The 23,212-nt window shown below is 39.1% G+C and overlaps 1 protein-coding gene across 6 annotated transcripts in view; it reads left to right on the top strand.

Moving 5' to 3' along the window:
* lpp (LIM domain containing preferred translocation partner in lipoma) overlaps window positions 1-23,212 on the top strand; it is a 219,919-nt gene that overhangs the window by 138,704 nt on the left and 58,003 nt on the right. For all 6 annotated transcript variants that reach the window (XM_053498230.1, XM_053498224.1, XM_053498227.1 and 3 more), the window contains one exon: window positions 20,805-21,374. In XM_053498230.1, the coding sequence (XP_053354205.1) occupies window positions 20,805-21,374 (570 nt within the window). The remainder of the gene's footprint in view (window positions 1-20,804; window positions 21,375-23,212) is intronic.

Below are 23,212 nucleotides of genomic sequence, written 5' to 3'. Positions count from 1 at the left end.
TTACTTACTTATACATGTATGTATCTATTCATTCATTCATTCATTAATTCATCCGTTTGGTCATTGTATTACTGTACAAGAGTTAGTCCCGACAGAGTTCTCTGACTAGATGAGGGGCATTCCATGAGTGCTGATATCCAGCGTATCAGCACTGTGATGTTTAACTGATACAGTATGTATCACTGCGCTTTCATGTGTTCTAGAAACCGTTAATTACACTCTCAATTCAAATGACCTGTGGTGTTCTGTTTATGGCTAACAGATCCCAAATCCCTGATCAAAGGCACTACTTGGTGTGTGAAAAAAGAGATTAATGACTGAAGACTATCATGTTTCCTCAGAACCATGTGATGCCAGCACTAAGTACCTTTCATGCCACCCCTTTGAGAGAGCTCGGCAAATCAGGTCTTTCTAGACCTCCGGCTGCGAGAGGTTACAGCATCACCCGGGAATCGAACTTGCTATCTCCAGATGATAGGGCGAGCACTTTACCACTTTCCCAGCCATGCTGATATAAAGTACAACAGCACTTCCTGCATGTGATATTGCTTATATACAGTATATTTAATGTAAGAGAATTAAGGTCTTTTTAAAGGCTAATGATGGTCAAAACCAAACTACTCATCGCTATCAATTAAAAACTATTATTTAAAGTCCCTGAGGCTACCCACGATTCTCATTAACACGATACAAGTGGTTGAATATTTGTAAGATTTTGAGTTTCGAATTGATCCAAACAGGGTCAAGGTCTTAACAAATATCTTTTCTACAATAGTTTGAATATACAGCCAGAGTCAGTAGTTCTGTAACCCAGATAAGTAAAAAGAAGAGCTGGACTCTGCTTCAACACTCATCGTCTATACCGCTCAATCCTGAACACTAGGCCTGGAGCCTGAGGGTCCGAGGCAGGGTACACCATGGACACGGTGCCAGTCGATCGCAGGGCACACACTTACACACAAATACACACGCTCACACACTCATTCACACACTGCGGGCAATTTGGGAACGCCAATTACATTTGTTTATTTGGCAGACACTTGTTCACGGCTGAGTCACCATTTACTTTGCGTGGTACTGTAGATAGAAGAGGATTGGTGTATCAAAACAGGAAGTGAAGGTAGCGTGGAATTGGCCTGTTGCTTTTTTTTTTTTTTTTTTATTAAGCAAATATGTAATGTTTTCTTTGGTGTATTACAGAGCCTTGAACCTCAGACCTCAACAGTTTGTAGCTATTATGTAATTCATCACCTTTGCTCTCGCCAAGAGGCTTTAAAAGTAAATTTAAAGTCAAACCTTTTAATGGCCAGTCTGTTTGATTTGCACTGAGGGAGTGGTTGGTGTACAGTATTCCAGATGAAATATTGATTTTTTTTTCCCCCCTTCCTTCCTTCGCCCTCCTCATGCAGATTCGCTGTGTTTTTTTCTGATACTGTCAGCTTCGTTTCCAATGCTTTATACATTTCGGGGCGTAAAGATCAACTGGATGAAAGTGAGAGTGAAATGGAGAAAGAGAGCGTGAACCTCTCACAGTGGATTAAAAGGGAATGTGTAATCTCATCTGTCATTACTTGCCCTGTAGCTGCAAGCAGGGCATTTGATGTCTGAAGTGTTTATGAGGCCAGAGAATGGCTTTAAAATTCTTGGATGGCACAGAAATTGTGATATTTAACATTAAATTTGAGATCTTTGACTACTTTTGTTTGTTGTTTAGCCTGGAGAGCGCGGTATTACCCTGCACAAATACACCGATCAGCCATGACAGTAACACATTAATATTGATCATCATTTATATACCAGTAAATTAGTGACAGAATAGGTACCCTGTCTAGGGAAAAGCCATTGCAGCAAAAATCGCTGTTAAAGAAATCTGTCAATCCTGGCAATGATAGTAAGGCCCCAGAACACCCAGTGCACCACAGCTCTCCGTGCACAGCACCCAGTGTGTTTGACTATGATTAATTTGTTACCATGCCCAAGAATGTTCGCCTCTTCATCCCCATTCCCAAATTAAAGAATTTTGTTCTCTGGATGCAAGTACACTTTTTGTGTTTTTACCCTCCGAAACAACAGGTGGCAGTATGCATATACAGTAGCGGGTTGGCAGGCCGCCATTAAACACAAAATGAAGAAAAGAACAAGGGAGTCTGTCTTCATTCATCGGTACTGAGGGTTCTAAACAGTGGTCCACCCTCGTGTTCAGGTATCTAATTCGATCGGTGCCTGAGTGATCAAGACCACCTTTTCAAGCAGACTTGGGCACTCTTCCTGAGCCTGGAACACTTGTGTTCTCACTGATTAAAATTAACTGGACTTTGGGATCAAGTGTTCTCAGAAACAATCCCAGATCCCTAGTGTGAAATCCGTAATGTCGGGATGCAGTAAACAAAAAAGTCTGAAAAAATAGAGGCTTGACCCCGCAACCTAAAGGATCAACTGCCAATGTCCTGGTGCCAGACCTTACAGCATACCCCTAGGGTCTCTGTGCTGCCCAGCCAGTGCAAGTGGAACCTACACAATACTGTGCATAATTTTTTTTTTTTGTTTGTTTGTTTGTTTGTTTTCTTCAGTTATAGTGTATGTATTAATGAGTTACGGTGTATGTATTATGGTGTATACGGTGTATGTATTAATGAGTTTACATTTATAAATGGATTGTTTGCAGCTTGCATTTGGTCTATAGACAACTTGATGGTTTCTTGAAGGTTATACTGGGTTATTCGTGTAACATTAATCAAAGCTGAGTGTGTAAATAGACATCTGTCACAGACTTAATGGGTGAAAAATAGCTTGTACGGAGTGTATGTCAGGGGCCGTCAACTGGTTTTGATGCGGAACCAGCAAAGTATTTCAATGGATCAAAAATCTATTACTCACTCTGGTCTGATTTGTGAAGCGATGATGTGCCTTGTTAGGAAGAAAGTCCATGGTGAAAACAAAATGTTTTAAAGATGACTGAACAGAGAAGTATGCCTTTTCTTTCCCTCTGCATCAAAGCCTTTTAAAAATGTGTTCCTGTCTGAAATAACACATAAGGACTTGTGTTTGGACTTATAAAACCTAATTTATACAGTAGATATGAACTCATTTCTTATAGTTAATGGTTAAGCATTGAAAAGGTAACTGCTGTCGCTATTCAGGCATAAACAAAGAATATTATATACTGTAGATGGACTTTTGTAAGGGCTTTTAACCTCCATAGTTAAAAGCCTTCTGAGTATATTGTTACCGTAAACCTTACCCAAAATTACTGTAACTATGTAAGTCAAATAAGGACATTTGATTATGCAGATTAACAGAACACAGTTAGGTGTGTAAAAACTACCTTTATTCCTCTATAATCTCTTTATGCCTGAAACACTGGCCCCCCAGGAACTCCTCGAATAGCCCAGACATGAGCCAGGACGACAAGGGGGAGGTGGTAATAACTCTTCAATTAGTTCCTGTAATGTACAAGTGGTGTTCGTGAACAACTGTGTGTACAGATGCATCTTTTCAACAGGTTGGTGAAAAGCTATGTGTCGATTTTCAAGGAACAGGCGTTCACGAGAAAGACTGCAATGGGCGCCAAGCCACCCCGGCCGGGATTGTCATTCATAGACATACAGCCTTCTTTAAACTGTTTGAATCATTCAAACGTTTTACTGCGGTTAAGAGTCTCATCGCCGTACTGTGCTTTGAAGTCTTTTGTAAATGTCAAGCGGTTTTTACGCCTTCATTCATTAGAAATGACATCATGAGTCCTGCTTTGACTCGAACACGCCTCCTAGTGAATCTAGTGATTCATGAAGCATCTAACAACCCGCGAAACACTGTGTTTAAAAGGTTGCTACTAATTTGGGAGTCTCCATAAATCTTTTTTTCACCCCACACACAATCCCACAATCCTTTTCTCCTAATTCCACGGTCAAACCAAATTATACCAGCTTCCACAAAACTGTTGACTAAAATGATTGAAAGCTGCGTAAAGAACCTCACATGTCCTCTTCAATAGAAGAATGTCAGTCTTTAAGAAATCTCTTCTTCGTTTTTTTTTTCCCTTTACTAGTCCCATGTTCCTAATTTGCGCTTTGTCTCTGAATTGTAATTAAGGAATCCATTCACCGACTGGTTAGTCGAAAACCATGGGAAATCTCCTCTGATTGAATTCTCTCAGTCCCATTCTCATCACACTGCACTCTTTTATTTTAGACTTTGTAGGCACAACCGACACTTATTTTGTGAGTACACACACACACACACACACACTTACACACAGTTCATTAGGTGCGCTTACATTCTATTATTATGTCCTTCTTTATTCTGCAGCAGAATTCATAATTCTGGTTGGTCAGAAGGTTGACCGTATAAATAACTATGTTTTAACAATATCTTTGTTTAGCAACAGCTTTGACAGTAATGCCAGCTGTAACTTAAATGATGACTTATGTAAACATGTTATTCTAATGCTTTATTTTTTCTGTAGTAACTAATACACAGGGACTCGTGAAGGATAATTGTTGCCCTACATTAGCAATAAACCAATTACAGTGTGTAGGTGTTTAGCAATAGGTCTAATAGTTAATATGTACATATTTTTATTTTATTTTTAATGCAAGGATAAGCATGTAAAATCACAATGTGCCCTTTGTTAATTGAAAAAATATAATAATTGGTGAATTTTTAGTTTAATTGTAGTTTAAAAGGAATACAATTTTATTGAATGTACTTCAATAAGTAACAAACAACAACTTGACTTTAGAGTGATAACAGGAACCTCACTATGTGACAGTCAACTCTGATTGTTTTCCTATAACAGCACACCCCACTCATTATTACACTGGCACCACCACCCACCCAGATATTGTTTTTGATGGTGGCTCATTCTCAGCATGACTGTGACTTAATAGTATGTGTTGTGCTGGGACGAGTGTATGAGGTGCAGCAGTTTAGTGGCACATTCCAAATATATTCAGCTTACAGTAGTGCCTTGTTCATGACCTGACTCTAATTAGCAAAGACAGTATATGGGAAAGAACAAGCTGTATAGTAGTTCAGTTCAGTGGTCAGTAAGATGATACACACATACTGTACCAGTAGTACCGAGTCCACTGTTCCAGAGTCTTGGATAGCTCAGTGGTATTGGATTACGGTTTGGAAGGTCCTAGGTTCAAACCCCATGCCTGCCAAGTTGTCCCTGTTGGGCCCTTGAGCAAGGCCCCTCACATGTATTATGAAATACAAATGTAAGTCGCTCTGGATAAGGGCGTCTGCCAAATGCCTAAATGTAAATGCACTGAGAACGATCATCTTGGCCAGAGGTGCAGTGGTCCAGTCCTGTTAATAAGGAAGGTCTAACAAATTATGCATAGCATTAGGTACAGTGCATTCAACATAACCTACATGGTAAGTATACTTAAATGGTTACTTAATTTATTGTATCTATATAATAGAGTCCTAAACTGAAGTTAGTACGCAACAATCAGTCTCTCTGATGAGTCAGTACTCTATTAGCATATTAGCAATAACGATTAGGTTATTACTATTATCTTTATTCTTTCAACAATAGTTCAAAATGATAAATAATACTATATAGTATAATTAATTAATCCCCACAGGGAAATTGTAATTTTCGCATATCCCATTGTTGAAAGAAGCTGGGGTCAGAGGGCAGGGTGAGCCAGGATATACTGTAGTACCTCTGGAGCAGACAGGATTGCTCAAGAGCTCAACAGTGGCAACCTGCCCGTGCTGGGTCTCGAACCCCCGACCTTCTGATCAAGACTTACAACCGTTGGAGCCACCACTGCCTCAAAGTTAATGAGGAAAGCATTAAGGTAATAAGACTGTCCAATTGACTAAACAGCGTTATGCCTGTCCAAAATTCACGTTGCCATGTATGTGATTTGAGACTTTGCAGGCAGCCCTGTCTTAGGTTAAAGTTTGCCTCGCAACAGCTTTTGTAATATAATTCGAGACCCAACAGTGTAAATTCATGATTCAGTCCCTGTAATGTTTAAGCCTAGACACACGGGCTGTGTGCGTGACAAAATACAAGCATCTGTTACAAAATACAAGCATCTATTTCGGGCCTTTCAGCCTTTCTTTCCTCCAATTTTCTCTCCTCATTCCGGGAGACAGGAAGTAGAGATTGTAAGCCAGCTTTTGGGTTTAGTCAGCAGGGATGCAGCTCTCAGACCTCATCCTGGTGTGTAGAAAAGAAATAACAGCGGGGTGAATTTCCCATCATGAAAAGTGATGTTCCGTATGCTCAGGAGCACTGGTTTGGAAAACTGTTGCTTAAGATGATCTGATTAACTCGTCATAAGTGAATAGCAGTTAATTAGGCTTTAAGAAATCTAAATGTCACATTAGAATGTATTGATCTTTTTCAGAAAGATTGATGGCAAATCAAAGATCTAAAGATAGAAGCGACCAAAGGGGATTAAGCGACTAACAGTTAATAGAGTTTGGGAAACAGGGCCGTGTATAAACACATGTGTTAGTAAAGTGTGTATGCTAAGACCACGGCCCATCCATACAGCAGTCACAGGGGATATTACCGCATAGCGACATTCTTTCTTAGCACGTCTTAGCTTGGGGGGCGGGGTCAGAGCACAGGGTCAGAGCAATAATACAGTGGCAGCCTGGCAGATCTGGGACTTGAACCACTGACCTTCTGATGACTAACCCAGAGCCCTAACCCACTGAGCTACCACTACCATTTTTGTCGTTCATACAACTATCTTGCGCTCGTTTCAGATCAATACCGCAGTAACACACATCACTGCAAGCTCCTTTAACAGCCCGCTGCTTGTGAGTCGCTTTAAATCTGAGTATCTAACAAAGAAGTGAACATTAATGTAATGTGAAACTCTTAGCACAAAAGTGTAAAGTATTTCCTGCCAGGATCTCTCCATTCAACCATGCACGTCCAACCATCCACGAATCCGACTGGTCAGCAGGCGCGGATTAATATTCTGTAACAGCAGCCCTGACAGAACCACAGAAACTTAAGTCACATGTTGATGCGAATGCTCTCGTGATTTGTTTTGTAATTTCGGTCAGTTTACAGGAGTTTCTGGGGCAGATACGACACATCTCATCTTAACAATAAACAGATTTAAAGCTTGGTGTTTTAAACGTACAGTACAGTAGATAGCATTTAATCATTGACGTTTTCCTCTATTTGAAGAGTTTGCACTTTTCTGTTTGTCACTCACAAAAACAAGCTGTGTTTCTTTCTTTTTTTTTTTTTTTACATATTCTGTAGCTTTTTAACCAAGAGAAAGAGAAAAGAGGGCATGGTGAGGGAACGATTGTTTATAGCAGCTGTAACATAAGTGATAAGAGGTACTTACTTGTTTTGCAGATGTTCCATAACAATAACTGCCATTAAAAATGTGATGTTTTTTTTTTTTACTTGGTGTTATAAAAGAGGAACGAAATATTTCTGGATACTTTGTTACAGAAAAACAGAATTTTTTTCATATTGAATTAAATTACATTTAATTATGTAGACTAAATTAAAGAAATTGAAATTATATTGTACCATGACAGGCTAAGGATACAGCTGAATCTTTTTCTTTTTTCCTTTTTTTTTTAAAGTTTTTTTTGGGGGGATTTTTCCCAGATTTTCTCTCTTATTTATTCATGTCTAATTCCTCCCCGTCACTAGGGGGCTCCCACATTAAGGCTACTACTACCAGTCAGTCGGGAGGGCCGAAGACTATCATATGTTACAGCCGATCGCATCTTTTCGAACTGTTTGCTCACGCACCGTTGGGGCGGCGTAACACACTCGGAGGACAGCGCTAGCCACTCCTTCCGCTTGCGTGAGCTCACAGACGCCCCTGATCGGCTGTAAAGCCATGATTTATGTTGAAGCTCTAAGTACCTCTCATCCCACCCCTCTGAGAGAGCTCGGCCAGTTAGCTCTTTCTAGAGCTAGGGATCGACCCGCCGACCCTTCGGTCAGTAACTCAGTGCCTTAGCCCTCTGAGCCACCTCTTCCCTCTGAGCTACAACAACCTCGGCAGCAACCACATTTCCTCTCTTTTCTGTTTCAGCCAATCAGCATTCAGCATCACCAGTATACTAATCACCAGCTTAATCATCTGTCAACATCTGCACTTGTTTCTGACAAGTTCATGCCTCTGGTTAGATGCTTTTTATGCATGAATGATTCATAGGTCACTGCGTGGTTTAACAAACAAAATAAATTCTCTGAAACTGCTCAGGTACAGGGACTAGACTGAAAATTAGAGATAAAAACTTGCCAAAAGTCCATCGGGAGGCCTGGAGAACTGTTCCTCAAGACTACATTCAAAAACAAGAAAGTCTTACTCTTTTCAAGCAAAATATGAAGAAATGACGGAACTTTTGCACGACACTGCATGTTTCTGTTATACAGTAGTAGCTGTGAAGTTCTAAGCTCCAAACTGTTCAGTACATTTTTACAAACCATACAGTCAGAAGTGGTGATTTTGGTCACTCGATGCTCAACAGAAATGTAAATTCTGCATGCAGGCGGTGTTTTCGCATATTGTAGCCAGAGCTGCTGTTTACAACTTTGCAGAAGCCACCCACACGTGAAGAGGCACGCACGCACACACATGCACACACGCACGCACATACACGCATAAAGCAACACACATTTCTTTAGTATCTGGAAGTGGTCAGCTTATCAGTCAAGTCAAATCAGATGCCTTATAAGTTTGCCAAAGTGACAAAAAAAAAAAAAAAAAAAACTCATGCCTTATTTCTCAGTTCACAAACTAACTTACTGACACATTTTTTTAATAGTAAGTGAATAAAGAAATATCTTTTTTACAGATTTTTAACAGAGTATAGTGTCAAGTATGAGCCTTAAGAGCAAGATCATCTGGTGTGTCCAAATATTTATCCTTAATGTACAGTACAGTAAATGCATGTGCAGTTACTGTAAGACTGTAAGGTTTGCATACATCTAGGAAAATGAAACATTCAGACTAATTTGTTCATAAATTCAGATATTTCATGTTATCATGCATTTCAATATAAGTTTTAACTTGCCAAATATATTTATATATTTATTTGATCATGGAGACTGAGGGTAGCTCCTTAACATCACTTCTTGTTTTATTTTTCAATGTTACTTTTGATTAAACTGGTGTAACTCAGTCACGTTTGTTTGTTTGTTGTTATTTAGTTCAGTCTGCAAATTTTCTATGGGATTCAAGTTATGGCTTTGTGTCGGCTACTCCAATACTTTTACCTTCTTGTCTTTAAGCCATTAAATTATATCTCTGGAGGTCTGCATACAGTAGGATGTTGTTGTGAAAATCCCAGGAGATCAGCAGTCTCTGAAATACCTAAACCTGCCCATCTCGCACCAACAACACTTGCCTTAGTTACTGTAAACTCACAGATATCACATTTCCCTCCCCGTTTCGATTTTTGATGTGAACATTGATTGTGGCTCTTAACTTATATGTGCATGATTGTTTATGCATCACGCTTCTGCCACATGATTACGCTTTACTTGTGCATGCAAGTGAAAAAAAAATAATACTAGCGACAGCAACAAGCACAGTGCAGTGTGATGCAACGGCTCATGTTTTACACAGCTGGTATGGATTGAGGTGCTTGTTAAAATGGAAGCGTAACTGATGCATGACACACATCCAAAAAATGCTTCAGAAACGAAAGAAATATGGTATGAATTGTCCGTAAAGGAGACTGGGGATAGCCCATTAACATCGCATCAGAATTATAGCGAGCCAAGCATACTGTACACTGAAAACCACAAATTAAAACACAAATTTCAATGCACTGCCCGGCCAAAAAAGAGTCACCACTTTAGAAGGGACGAATTATACGCCAAACTGGAATTGAGTGAAGAATACAGGGAAGTGATTCACCATCATGCATAGCGCCCACTGTACAAGCCCCTGGAGGCAGTGTTATGATCTGGGGTTGCTCCAGTTGGTCAGGTCAAGACTCAGCAATGTTATGTGGCAATGAAATGAAGTCAGCTGACGATCTGAACGTACTGAATGACCAGGTTACTGTATCTATGAACTTTTTTCTTCCTTAATGGAACAGCCATATTCTGGGATTCGAACTGTGAACGAGCCACCACATTGACAGGAGCAGCCCAAAGTAAGTTTAGTGTATATTAGTATATTAAATTTTTGGAAAGATTTAAGGGCTTTCTTTACAGCACAACTTTACAGTAGTCTGTTTTAGAAAATTAAAGATATATGATCATTCTTTACAGTGACGACAAAAAAAGGATGATCCTTATATTTTCACAAGCATTTTTCTTTCTCAATTGTAAGGTTTTGTAATATGTGAACTTTCCCATGCCTCAATGCACCCCCCCCCCCCTTCATTGTGCTTTCTGATTCATTATATGGTCACACTTCCTATAACCCCTGTTCAGACTAATATTCATAAAAACAGCTCGTGTCTACTGGAACCCTTTTGTTTAGCCGGAATATAATAATATGATTCCGATCTTTTGTCGGTCTCTGAGTCTCTCTATGACTTACACGTTAATGACTGATTCTTTTAATGTCCGGGACGGACGGACATGACACAGGGCACCTGGCCAAAAGCTTAAATATGGTGGGAAACAGAGATCTTCAGATCTTCATCATGCATGCGTGTGTGTTTGTTCGTCTCTCCTGGTTTAAGGCCTGCCAGATATATCAAGCAATAATCCTTCTACTTTTAATTCATCTTAAAATGTAACAATTTGAGCACTTTTCGTGAACCTAACATCACTCTTTCTTCCGTCTGACTTGTTCATTAGTTATGCATTCGTACAACTACAGTACATCTGCCAGGCTGCATCCAGTTTTGTCTATGGTTTAATGTTCTATTATAATCAAATAAAAGCAAATGAAACTGACTTGAAATAAAAGAATATTTAAAAAAATATATAAAACAATGCAAGAACATACTCATATTTTTACATCAATCACTGTATGAAAAAAAAACTTCCAAGATCAATATTTATTTGTGTTTTTTTTTTCTCCCCATAGTTGTAATGTTTATTTTAGTGTTTGCTTTCAGACACTTTTCAGACTTTACATCTGCCTTCAGATTTTAGACCTGATGAGTTCGCGTTGTGAGAGCACTCATTCTGATTTGATTGTATATTATGGCTTTGTGCTCCTTTTACACCTTTGATGTCTGTCATCCACGGGCGCACGTCCGTATGAAACAGACAGCTGAGGCTTTCTTCATGTTCCGTGAAGCTATCAGTGATCATATACTGTGTATATATATATATATATATATATGTGTGTGTGTGTGTGTGTGTGTGTGTGTGTGTGTGTGTGTGTGTGTGGAATAAGAGGTAATAATAAAAAAGTAAAAATAAAAAAGAGACACTACTTGAAAGCGTTCTAGATGGAACTTTACTTTAGACATACAGTAAAGAAGCAAAACAAGTCCCGTTCCAATCATCTTTCTGAAAGTCTTTGGGGAAAGAATGCCTTTGATGGACGGTGTCATGATTGCAGCCATATGCGTTTTAGTCACAATTATAGCCGCGCTGTGACGCCACGGCTCTGCTTATCCGATTCAAAGGAAGCCCATTATCAGACAGAGAGAGAGAAAGTGATGACGGATTCGGATCTAACCACCCTTCTCCTGGATGAGCACATCAAAGTGTCCTTAATGCCAAACCCTCAATTTCATCCCCGCTCTGTATTTTACCTCGTAGACGGAGCACGGCTTTTCACGTGCCGCTTCATTTGCTCTGATTTTCCAAGCACTCGGGTAAATCAGGTTTGGAGTGGCGAGCAGGGACCTGTGAAGTGAATGCCAAGAAGTCGAGTGTGATTTCAATAGGATACAAAGTTTTCCTCGATTTAGAGGAACCACGGCTATGACTGAAGCGCTGGAAGGGCCAGTGCACCAAAACACATGATGGCCAAGTGAGCATAAATTTTTTTTCTTTCTTTCTATATTCCACGTATACAGTAAGGCGGTAATCATTTCCAGGTTAGTCGGGGCGTTACAGATTCACACTTGAAGAAATCTGTTTTTTTTTCTTTCTTCTTCATTTGTTTACAATTAGACCTCAATTAGACGGTTCAAAGATGTTCGTGTGAGCCACAGCATGCGGTGATGTGCCGACTTGAGAGAAGAGTTACACTTGTCGAATCCACACGAAACACCCAACATATCGATGTATGTTAATGCTCTGGTGTTCTCCTCAAAACTTTCCACACTTGACACTGGCGTGAACCTCAAAATATTTACATCACCCTGAAATGTATGTTCAATTCTCCTGCCCTTGCTTTAGTATATAATCTTACCTAGATCCTGTAGATTTGAACCGAAGAACTTCTGCTGTCATCATAAACACTGCCAAAAAAAATATACTTACACTAAACACACTTTTTAACACATTTACAATTCAACACATTGTAATGATTTATAATTGGCCTTTCTGGTGTCACCCAGGAGTTTATAAGTTCCATTTCACATCTGCTTCCCGCTCATAGCATCTCCAGTGTTTCTTTTTTTTTTTTGCTTCTGTTTCCTCTGGCATGCAAGGATCTAAATCTACATCTGGTTTTCTATAAAGCTGCTTTATACCCTAACGCTAAAGTATATTGCCCAAAGTGCTATAAAATTGGAAGAGAAAGTGAATATGGGAGGATAGCTCATAATTTCACGTTTCATTTCCTGAGATGTTTATCTTGATGTGTTTGACAACTTAAAACTGGTGTTTCAATCACAAGTACTGGAACATAAATATGGTAATATTTAAGGTCAGGCATGGTGGAAACAGGGCCATGGTAAGGGCATGCATGACTGCCTCTGGAACAGGTGCACTACTTTATCAATGATGTAACTCATGATGGTGGCAGCAGACTTGATACAGGAGTCTGTAAAATGTATTTATATTCTGTCTGTCAAGTTATAGAGAAATGCTTCCATTCTAAAGGGGAGGAACTTCACCCGGGAGCAAGAGCATGACCCAGACAAACTGTCAACACAACAAAGAACTTCGGACACAGGAATTATAACCCAACTGAGCATGCACGCCAGGATGAGACCGAAAAGAGAAACCCTTTAAAAACATGCAACTGAAAGAAGCTGTGGTGCATTTGCAACTTTTTATAATGTCAGTGAGTCGCAAGCAAAGCATGTGCAATCAAATTTTAGGCGTTATTTCCTCTAATTTACTAAAAGACCAATACTTTTGCTCACCGAAGATGCCAATTTCCAAGTTGTTTAACATATCCAGAAGCAATTATAAGAAAAATGAAAGTTTAAAGTCAAATTCTAATCTATTATCTCCTATAATTTCTTTTTATTATTATCTCGAACCCAGTGTCTTCGGTGTTTAGCCAAAGCAAATAATAAGCTCTTAATGTTCCAATACTTTTGTCACGGATGGTATATGATGTGGAATAAAGAAAAGCAAATTAAAAAAAAAAAAAAACATAAGCAGCAAAAGCAAAGGATTTCTCTGCAGCCGTGAAATGCACTTTATCAGCGAACGTGCGAGGGTTCAAAACAGCTGGAGGTCCGTTTTAAGGCAGACATCTTAAATCATATTTAATGTACCTTATCTCAGCCCAGTTTTAAATGCTGATACGAAGCAGAGCCAGAGATTGAAGAAGAAGAGGCTTTTAATGGGTGTAGCAGCAGATAGAACCATTACTTCATGCCTGGTTGGGCTTTAGTGCACGACTGCAGCAGACCCACTCAGACAGTTATTGTGTCTCACTTTCTGTTAGTCGGTGGCACAGCGTTAAAGTGTAATGAGGGATTGCAAATGCACGCGAAAAAAAATCCAATCACTGGTAATGCGACCGTACCTGACCCAGTGAAGTTAGGAGGGGAAGTTTACCATCTTTAACTAGTTGTAGAGATGCATATAATGGAGAAATGCTCCAAGAGCTGTGGAGGAGAGGGGCTTCCCCTCCATGCTGAAAAAGTACGACTCCTTATTCCCCTCAGGTTTAAAATGCAAAGTGAGCAGATTTAGCCAGGCCCTGAAGCCCTGCACGGGCTTTCCTAATCTGTCAAAGAGCCTTTTTTAAGAGGTTTAGAAAAAAAAAATTACACTCAGCTTGTTTGCAAAAAAAAAAATGGTTTTGGGGAAAAAACTGAAAGCGTATGCTTAGGAGAAGTCTGACTTTTATATATATGCTAAGGCTCTTAAAGTTTTTCCATTAAGTACCTTTTAAAGAAGAAAGAAAAAAAAAAACAAGCCATAGTGAAAGAAAGCAAACTGCCCAACAAGGAAGTTGGGAAAAGCTGAAAATCTCAGTAGAGCCATTGCATAACAGAATGTCTGGCTGCAGATTCAATAGCCTTTAAACCTCACATACTGTACATGTACGGTTTAATTAAGAGTTATAGGTCAGGTCTGGCTTACTTTGGGTTGAAACTGAACTAAGAAGAAAAACTTGGACAATTCTTAAAAGCAGTATATTTGTATGTATCTGTTTGTTTTTGTGGTATGGAATGTTTCCTGTATGGTCTCTCTTCTGGAACCTGTAAGCATGTGCTGTATCTGCTCGGTTATATAAATAACGCTGCTGCACACCTGTATCTACGCATCCTGCTGACTAAAACCCCACAGACATGAACATGTGCAGTGGATCATATAATGAAACGCAGCGGGTTGGACAGGAAATCTGTAACCCTTAGAGCATCTTAGGGGATCCACACTTTATTCACTTGCATCCTGATGCAGATCTGTCCCGAGACAGAGCTTTACGATCTAGCCTCGGAGCATGCAAACGTCCTGCTTTCGTGGACCATCAGAAAATTGTTTTTACGAAACCCAGTAGCTGGTCTACGGTGTAAAAATAGCGAATGAAAAGCGTAATCAAAATGACTGAAATTTCATAGGTTTCCAATGAAAAAAACAACAACTGTTTGTAAAAAAAATAAATAAATACATTGTATGCATTTTACTGATGGTCTGATGATCAAATCAATTGAGATCTTGTGTAAACTAATGCTTTAATGGAAGACTCAAGTATATTCTGATCGGTTGTACAATTATATATATAAATACAATTTTGTGCAAATTTAGTTTAAATATCGAGCTGAAAAACTCTTTATTTATTCTATAGGATTTTAAACTCATGCACTTTCTAATGCAATATGCAAATGATTAATAAAAAACACATTCCTTAATAAAAGTAAAACCTTATTTATATAAGATATTCTTAATATAAGGTACTTTTAAATCATGTTGCATTTCATTAAAATAATATGGAAGAACTTTATACTAAAATGACTAAATTCATTACAATTTTTTTAAAACCTTCCATGATTTAATGTCTGCATCAAATCTAAACGGCATGAACACTATATAACTGAATCTTAGAAAAATGTAGAAAATGATTTGCAAACTTTTTTTTTTTTTTTTGTACTATTCGTAGGTAGTATAATTAAAAATCTTTTTCTTTCTTCTTTTTTTTTGTTGTTCCAATCATATCCTACCTGCGGTTTCAGTTCTGAACTGATTCTCTCTTCTCACATCAAGCGAGTGTAGAATCTACCATGACCATGTGATTATTTTTAGGACTCTATTTGCATTTCTCAGTGTTAACTTTAATAGATAAAACAATCTGGGGTATTAAAAAAAAGAAAAAAAGCATGAACCATTTAAATTGAATCATTTCAGTTCCTGAAGGGCATGTTCAGGCTTTATTTTACATACGCATGTGGACAGATATTTCTTCTGAGCTGATTAGTTAAATAGAAGTGATATTAAACCGTGTAATTTTTCAGAGAGACTTTGTCTCTTCTGTCAGATTCAGATGAGCAACTATAGTAAGGCTTTTCATTCTTTATAAAGCTGTATATTCTCTTGTTTTCACATAAACTACAAAGGAAATTAGAAATCATCTACTAAGACAATTTGCACTGTTATAGATTTATTTGCACAAGTCAATTAAAAAAGAAAAACTCGTTTAGTATAGTATCTTGGCTTGAGCTTTTATAAGTATCTTGACAGCAGTGAAATGACGGACCACAGTAATACCACAGTGAATAAAATCTTCAGTGAGGGCAAGTATATTAGTATTACTTGAAAATGTCAAGAAGCTGTTTTGGACGTACACAAGCCAAAATGGAAGTGGAGACTTACATGTACGGTGCTTTATTTACTACGGTGGTTTGCAGAAATTTCACATTTTGTACTGTTACAACCTGGAAACAGGTCTCATCCTCTTCTCACTTAAGTAATGCTCTCCTAACGCACCCCACTCACTGACTTTTGTAAACAGCCTCCTTTAGGCAAAACCCCAGCTGTGCTGTATTGTCTCTATGTGTATAGAGTAAGACAGAGGTGGCATATTGGTTAGCACCGAGGGTTCGATTCTCGCCTCGGGTCTGTGTCTCCCCCCATGCTTGGGGTTTCCTCCCAAAGTACAAAGACATGCAGATTAGGTGAATTGGTGTTGCCAAATTGCCTATAGTGTGTGCGTGTGTGTGTATATATAAATATACATATATATAAATAGTATGTCTGTATGTGTGTGTATATATATATATATATATATATATATATATATATATATATATATATATATATATATGGCAAAGAAGATTTATGAAATAATACATATAAATATTATAGATATTTCTAAATAAAACTATATACACACACATTCATCTATTCATATACTGTATACAGTAGAATATGTGTGTGTTGTATATATAATTGTATCGTTATATATAATGGTATCGTTATATATAATTTAATTCATCTTCTATACTGTAGATCTTATACTATATATGAATGGATGAAAAAACTAACACTGATTGCTACTTTTCCAAATGTTCTCTCTCTCTCTACCAAACTTCAGGTATTGGTGTATTAATACTGAAATCATGCAACACTTGTCAGTGGCTTGCAAAATGATTGAAGCCCCAGTGGAATTTGTCATATTCGTCTGAATCTTCTTTATTCTCTGTAATTTTCTGTTGCAAACTCATGTTCTCTTACAGTGAAGTTAAAAAATATATATATATAATAATTGGCCAGTAAGTATTTTACAGAAAATCAAAAACAGAAACAAATGCTGCTTACATTTATGTTCAGCTTTGACTTAAAGTTGTTATTGTAACAAAAGATACATGTAGCTCTGTCAGTCTCAGTGCTAGTCGGTACTGGTTAAACATTAAGGCCATGTCCATGCGGAGCTGGGTATTTTTTAAAAAAGGAGATTTTAATCTGCGGTTTTGGTCTTTCATCCACATGCAAATGCAGTTTTGGTTGTTGGAAATGGAAAACTTTGGGAAAACTCCTTCCAAAGTGAAGATTTTCCAAAACATTTTTAGTGGTGTTGTATGGACAGGGGGGGGGGGGGAAACGCAGATTTTAAGAGCTTGTTGTAACGTCACCTTGTGTGCCGATGATGATGTGACGTTGATTTGACAATAGCTTTTTTTTTTTTTTTTTGAGGATATTTTGTGCATTAGTGGATATACATACAGTAAACTAGTGATGGTGGTAATGTTGCTTACTGGACTTTTTACATGCGTGCACATACACATGCAGTTATTCACACATTATGTTAACAAACAGAGGTGCCTGAATGTACTACAAAGCTCACTGCAGCTACATACAAAACTCAGAAGACACAAGACCCCACAGACAGCGATGCCGGGTTTGGACGAGACCCGGACGGACTTCTACATAGCGGCACCATTAATGACGTTTTGTCTAGGCTTCTGATTGGCCCAGTATTATGTGCTGACAAATAATGAATATTGGCCTAAAAGCATATTGGTTTGAGGGGCCTCCCAGTGGCGCAGTGGTGAAGTCCCTATTATCCGGAGATCGCTGGTTCGATTCCCAGGTGATGCTGTAACCTCTAGCAGGGGGAGATCTAAAGAGAGCTGATTGGTCGAGCTCTCACAGAAGGGGGGGGGGGGGGGGAATGGGGGGTGAGAGGTACTAGTGACGGCCATTTCAATTACAGATTGTAAAATTAAAAAATTTTCAAAAAGGCAGATATTTCTACAGGCCACACTATTAGTCCTATTAATAGTCTTTAGTATTGTTTACATATAGCTATATATTAGTGGTGTATAGCAAAGAAGTAAAAGCCAACTTTATCCTTTTTGTTTTAACAAAAAAAAAAAAAAAAGAGATGCACAAGTCACTGTACAGGTGAGACCATCCTCCAAAGAGGCTTAGCATGTCTTGCAGTAGATGCATCTTTACCGTCTAAACTTCTGAGAGTTATGCGGTGAGGCTGATGCCGATGCGGCGTGTGCCCTTTGTGAGAAACAGACTGAAATAAACACTCATCTTCATTTGAATGGTTAATTTAACGAACCACAGGAGAGGTGCTTTGAACCACGGGGTTTACGCTAAGTTTTAAAACCTTGCCCTGTGTCAGAACAGCACTGCGAACAGTCATAAAAGGTCAGAGAGGTGTCTTTTTCATTCCTGCAGCCTACGGCTTTATTCTCATCAAGAGATAAAGACAGTAATTGATTTCTTTTTCTGTGTCTGTAGGCAGTAACCTAAAAAGAATAGCGTAGGTTAATAACAGTCAGTTTGTAGGTCATTAAAGAGTTCGACACTGGAACAGCACTCCTATTAGACTTTGATTTGCTATTCTGAATACTGGATATTAAAGGCTCTGATGTATTTAGCCTTTAGATAGCTCAGTCCTAAGTTTGTGGCTGTGTGCTACATTAGCAAAGCACCACCCAAAAAAAGGAAAAAGGGGGCTATGCTATGGTACAAATGTTTTTTGGGTAGGTAATTTGGGGCCTGACATCAAGTCAAGTCAAGTTAAAGCCCGAACTTGTTTCCACCTTCAAAACGGTGGTTGAGAGGAATCTTTTTCCGTCTGAAACTTGCTCAGGTGCACCTAACCCACTTTGCTCAGCAAATAACATTTAGCATGCCAACCATCTAGCATGAATGATGCAACATTGCTTCTTCCTGCATAACCAAACTGATTATGCTGATTATGTGAATGGAGAGCTTGACTAAATGATAAAAAAACATATTAACAAGCACATTTTTTCCATAGATGTCCTCAAATAAAACATGAAAAAAGTGCTCAAGGCTATGATACTATCACAGGATGTATTACTCAGTGTTTCATCATAAAATTAGAGCTCAGTCCCGGCAGTCCTCATTTAACTGGTTAGTTGCGTCTACTATAGATGTGGAGAGTCAGACAAATGCTGAACAAAAAAACGAACAAAAATAGAACTCAAACCTTGTCACACCTTGAAACAATGCATCAAACCCTCATCTTATAAAAATCCTGTCACCGAGCATCATCGCTATTTGTCTTGTCTATGCCTACTGCCAAAATGGCAAATTGTTATTATCCAGCCCGGAAGCATGAAGAAAGAACCGTTATTATTAATTCAGCTGAACTGCAGCACTCTGCTCGGTCCGGATCGGCTCAGTCCACTGCCGAGGAAGTCCAAGTGTACAAATCTCTCTGATTTAGACCGCTATCCCGCGCAGGCAGCTAACGTCAGCACAAGTGTCAGGTCGCCCATCACTGCTCTTTCTTCCTTCACCAAAACAGCCCTGGCCTTCTGCCTTGTGTTATATTAGCTGTACTTTATGATTGGATGTTCCCCAGGCAGGCTAGGCTCATGGCTGATGCACTTGTCCTGAAGATGGATAGCTGCTGGACGGGCTGGATAATTACTTGCACTGTAAGCCTCAGGCTGAATAAATCATATCATAGTTGAGTTGTGTTTGTGTGTGTGTGTGTGTGTGTGTGTGTGAGCTGCCCTGATGTTCTCGAGGATCTGTCTCCACGCTAGTGCTGCTCTTCTTGTTATGCACTGTCACATACAAGCACATCTGATCTACAGCTTGCAGGGGTTTTATAGCTGTTAAGCAGTTGGATGTTCACCCTAAGGTCATGAGATTTAACCCAGGATGTCATTTTATACAGAAAATCAATGGTATCTATGGGGAAAGCTTATCAGACAGACGTTTAAGTGCTGGAATTAGTGGGCTTTTCAGATTAATAAAAAAAAAAAAAAAAACGATTTCATCTTTCTATTCAGTCTGGACAAAAGCAAATGTGTTCTTTAAATATTAGGCAAATCAATGAGCACTAGAAAAAAAACTTTTATTATTTTTATAAGGTCAAAATGTTGTTAGAAGCCAATTTAGGAGTTGTAACAACTGTTCTACAGTCAATGGCCGAAGTGGAGTTCAATCACGGTGGAGTTTTAGGTAATTTGATGTATTTCCATCTTTTGCTGACACGTCTGAGAGACAGGTTAACAGTATTTGGCCAACAGTATTCGCCATTTAATAGACTGGAGATGTACAAGCTTGGTGGCAGAGATGTGCAAAAGGTAGCACTGCTGCCCAGATCTCCAGCTACACCTGAAAACCTGACCAACCACACCTATATGTCACATATTAAACATCCTATTTTATCTCGACTCTCAGGGAAGGCTTTCCACTAGATTTTGGTAAATGCCTGGTGGGTTTTTGTCTTCATCCAGTCACAAGGAACTCTCAGGCACTGAGACATCTCTAAGGTGTTCAATCAGGGTAAATCATGTTATTAATGGACCTTGCCCTGTGCAACAGTTCTGTCAACACTTCACGTATACTGTATACTGTGTTGTGTCTCTTAGTTTTAATTTTCTTAGCTTCTGGCTTTAAGGCAGATGTTTGGATGAGCCCCAGTCAAATGGTGGTGATGGTCAGGTCTCGACACATGCTTTTGGACTTGGACTTGGACTTTGGAATGTATCTTAATAAATTTACTTTCTACCAGCTGATTAGATTCATTTTGTTTAAAATTTCACTAAGTTCTAATCCAATTCTCTACTTCACACAGAATTCTGCCACCCTACCAGCGACGAGCCCCACCGCTCCTGTTACAGGCTATAAGCGCATGGTGATCCCCACTCAGCCACCTCTGACTGCCACCAAAAAGTCGACTCCCAAACCTCAGGCGCCTCCATCTGCTGCTCCTCCGTCTCCTTCCTCTCGGCCCCAGCAGCCAGTTCCTGCCTCCTACAGCACGGCCTCCACCCCCAGCCAGCCCACGTTCAGCGTGCAGGCACGAGCAGCTCAGCCTGGCCCTCAACAGCAGCAGCAGCAGCATCAGCAGCCTGGCCGAGCCACATACGCTCAGGGGCAATACATTCCAGCCCAGCCTAGAGGTCCTGACTTTGCCTACGGGCCTCCACAACCCACCTTCTCACCATCTGGAGGATACCATGAGCAACAATATGGTGGTGCTCCAGTCCCTGGAGGCCAGACCACTTGGAGAGCTGAGCCAAGCCACCATGCTGTACTACCACACAATCAGAGCTATCAGCCTCCTACCCCAAAGAAGACCTACATTACTGACCCTCCTGCCAGCATGGGACCTTATGGAGCAGGAGCCATGGGAGTTCAGAAGGTAGGAATGATCTGTTCACATCACTCCTGATAGTGGACAAACTAAATAACCTTAACGTAAAGCCTGTCATTTCCAGTCTTATTAGTGGTATTACCTATTGACAGTATTTTAAAGTGACTGAAAAATCAATTTCTTTTTTACTTGAGGATAGTCTTCGGCCCTCCCGGCTGAATGGTAGTAGTAGCAGTGTAATACACCACATCACTGAGCCTTGTGGGAAGAAATATTTGTTAATCCAGGTCATTAGTGCTGTATTGTTTTTCAGGTCTTTCCAAGAATATCTCGCTCAAGATTAAAAAATAAATAAATTAAGTCGGGTTACTGCAACTGACTCACATATGCACCGCTGGGATAGGATGGTATCAGGCAGCTTTTTTTTTTCTTCTTCTATGTTTTATGCGTCTCGTGCATGCCTATAACTAAAATATCTTACATTTGTTTTTTTTACAATTCCTTACTTCTGTTTTTGTGGTTAACAATATTGCAGTCAGTCACTATGAGGGATAATTTTACATGCCTTGTGTGGACACTCTTCAAAACAGTGATCTAACTAGTGATCTAGATGCAGGAGTCATTTAACTGTGTGTAATCCACCAAATTGTGCTCCATAGAGACACTTATAGTAGCATCCATATGCACACACTCTCACGGCTGTGTGTGGTTCTGAACAGACCCCTGAGTCTCTACTAATTCAAGGATTTTATGCTCAAAGTGGTGCAAAGATTTGCAGTCCAGCCATTGGGGAACAGCTCATCAAGGACTTTGGTTTATTAAACCCAAATTGAATACCGCATTGTTATGTGTATTAAGAAAACTAATTAATATCGTTGTAAAAACAAAAAGTGCTTTTTGCCTGTAGATTGCTGTTCTACTCCCAGTGTGGCATATAAAGTAAACGACAGGTGTAGAGAACTGAAGACCTTGTGTTGCTTTTGGACCAATTAAAAATATAGAAATTGTGATCACTTTGATAGTAGATGAAAATGAAAAGGAACTAACAAGGAAACGGCACCATGAAAATAATGTAAGGTTTAAAGTCTTCTTTATGCCAAAGGCAATCAACCATATATGGCTCGGAAATCATTAGCGAGAAGGATTTGTTTTGTAGGCACACTAGATATTTGGATATTTATCTGCGTCTACAGTAGAGTTTGTCTACAGAGAGTTTGTATATAACCATTTGAATCTGTAGATGAATAAGTCACCTAGTGTTAGAGATAATATCCGTTCATCGTAAAGAAAAGCTGAAGTGAATAAAGAGAAGGAAATAAATGATGGAGAGACAGGAAGTGAGAAAGGGAGGGTCGGTTTTAATTTTTTTTTTTTTTTTTTACTGAAATGGATTGAAGCTATAAGCTATAATAATCACTAGAATAATATCCAGAAAGACAGAATTGAACCCTCTAACAGAAAATCTAACATTCAGCATTTTATGATTTTTTAAAGAACAGTCAGAAATCCGTTTAAATGCACATACTTTAAAAAAAAATGGATACATACAATTTTTAAAACAATCTGTATGCACGGGTGTGTTCACATCTGTAGTTCAATTCTCTTAGATCGGACCAACATATAAAATAATGCATTAGTTTTGGTTCACTAGTATAAAGTCCTGGTTTGCTGGCGTTTTCAACATCGGACCACAAAACATCTTTTTCCAAACACAAGGAAAACACAAGGTGCGTTCACTTTTTAATCGAACTGCGGAAAAGGTTGTTAACACTTGTTCATGTAAACCGCATTAACTGAACAACTGGTATTAATTAAATCATAATACATGTCAAGTGTGAACACATCATAGGACACACCAGATTTAAACCTTTTCTCTGCTTTTTCAC

The sequence above is a fragment of the Clarias gariepinus genome, chromosome 6 (genome assembly GCF_024256425.1).
Source record: "Clarias gariepinus isolate MV-2021 ecotype Netherlands chromosome 6, CGAR_prim_01v2, whole genome shotgun sequence".
Lineage (NCBI taxonomy): Eukaryota > Metazoa > Chordata > Actinopteri > Siluriformes > Clariidae > Clarias > Clarias gariepinus.
Note: the sequence above shows the minus strand (reverse complement) of the source record. Positions and strands in the feature narration are given on the sequence as shown.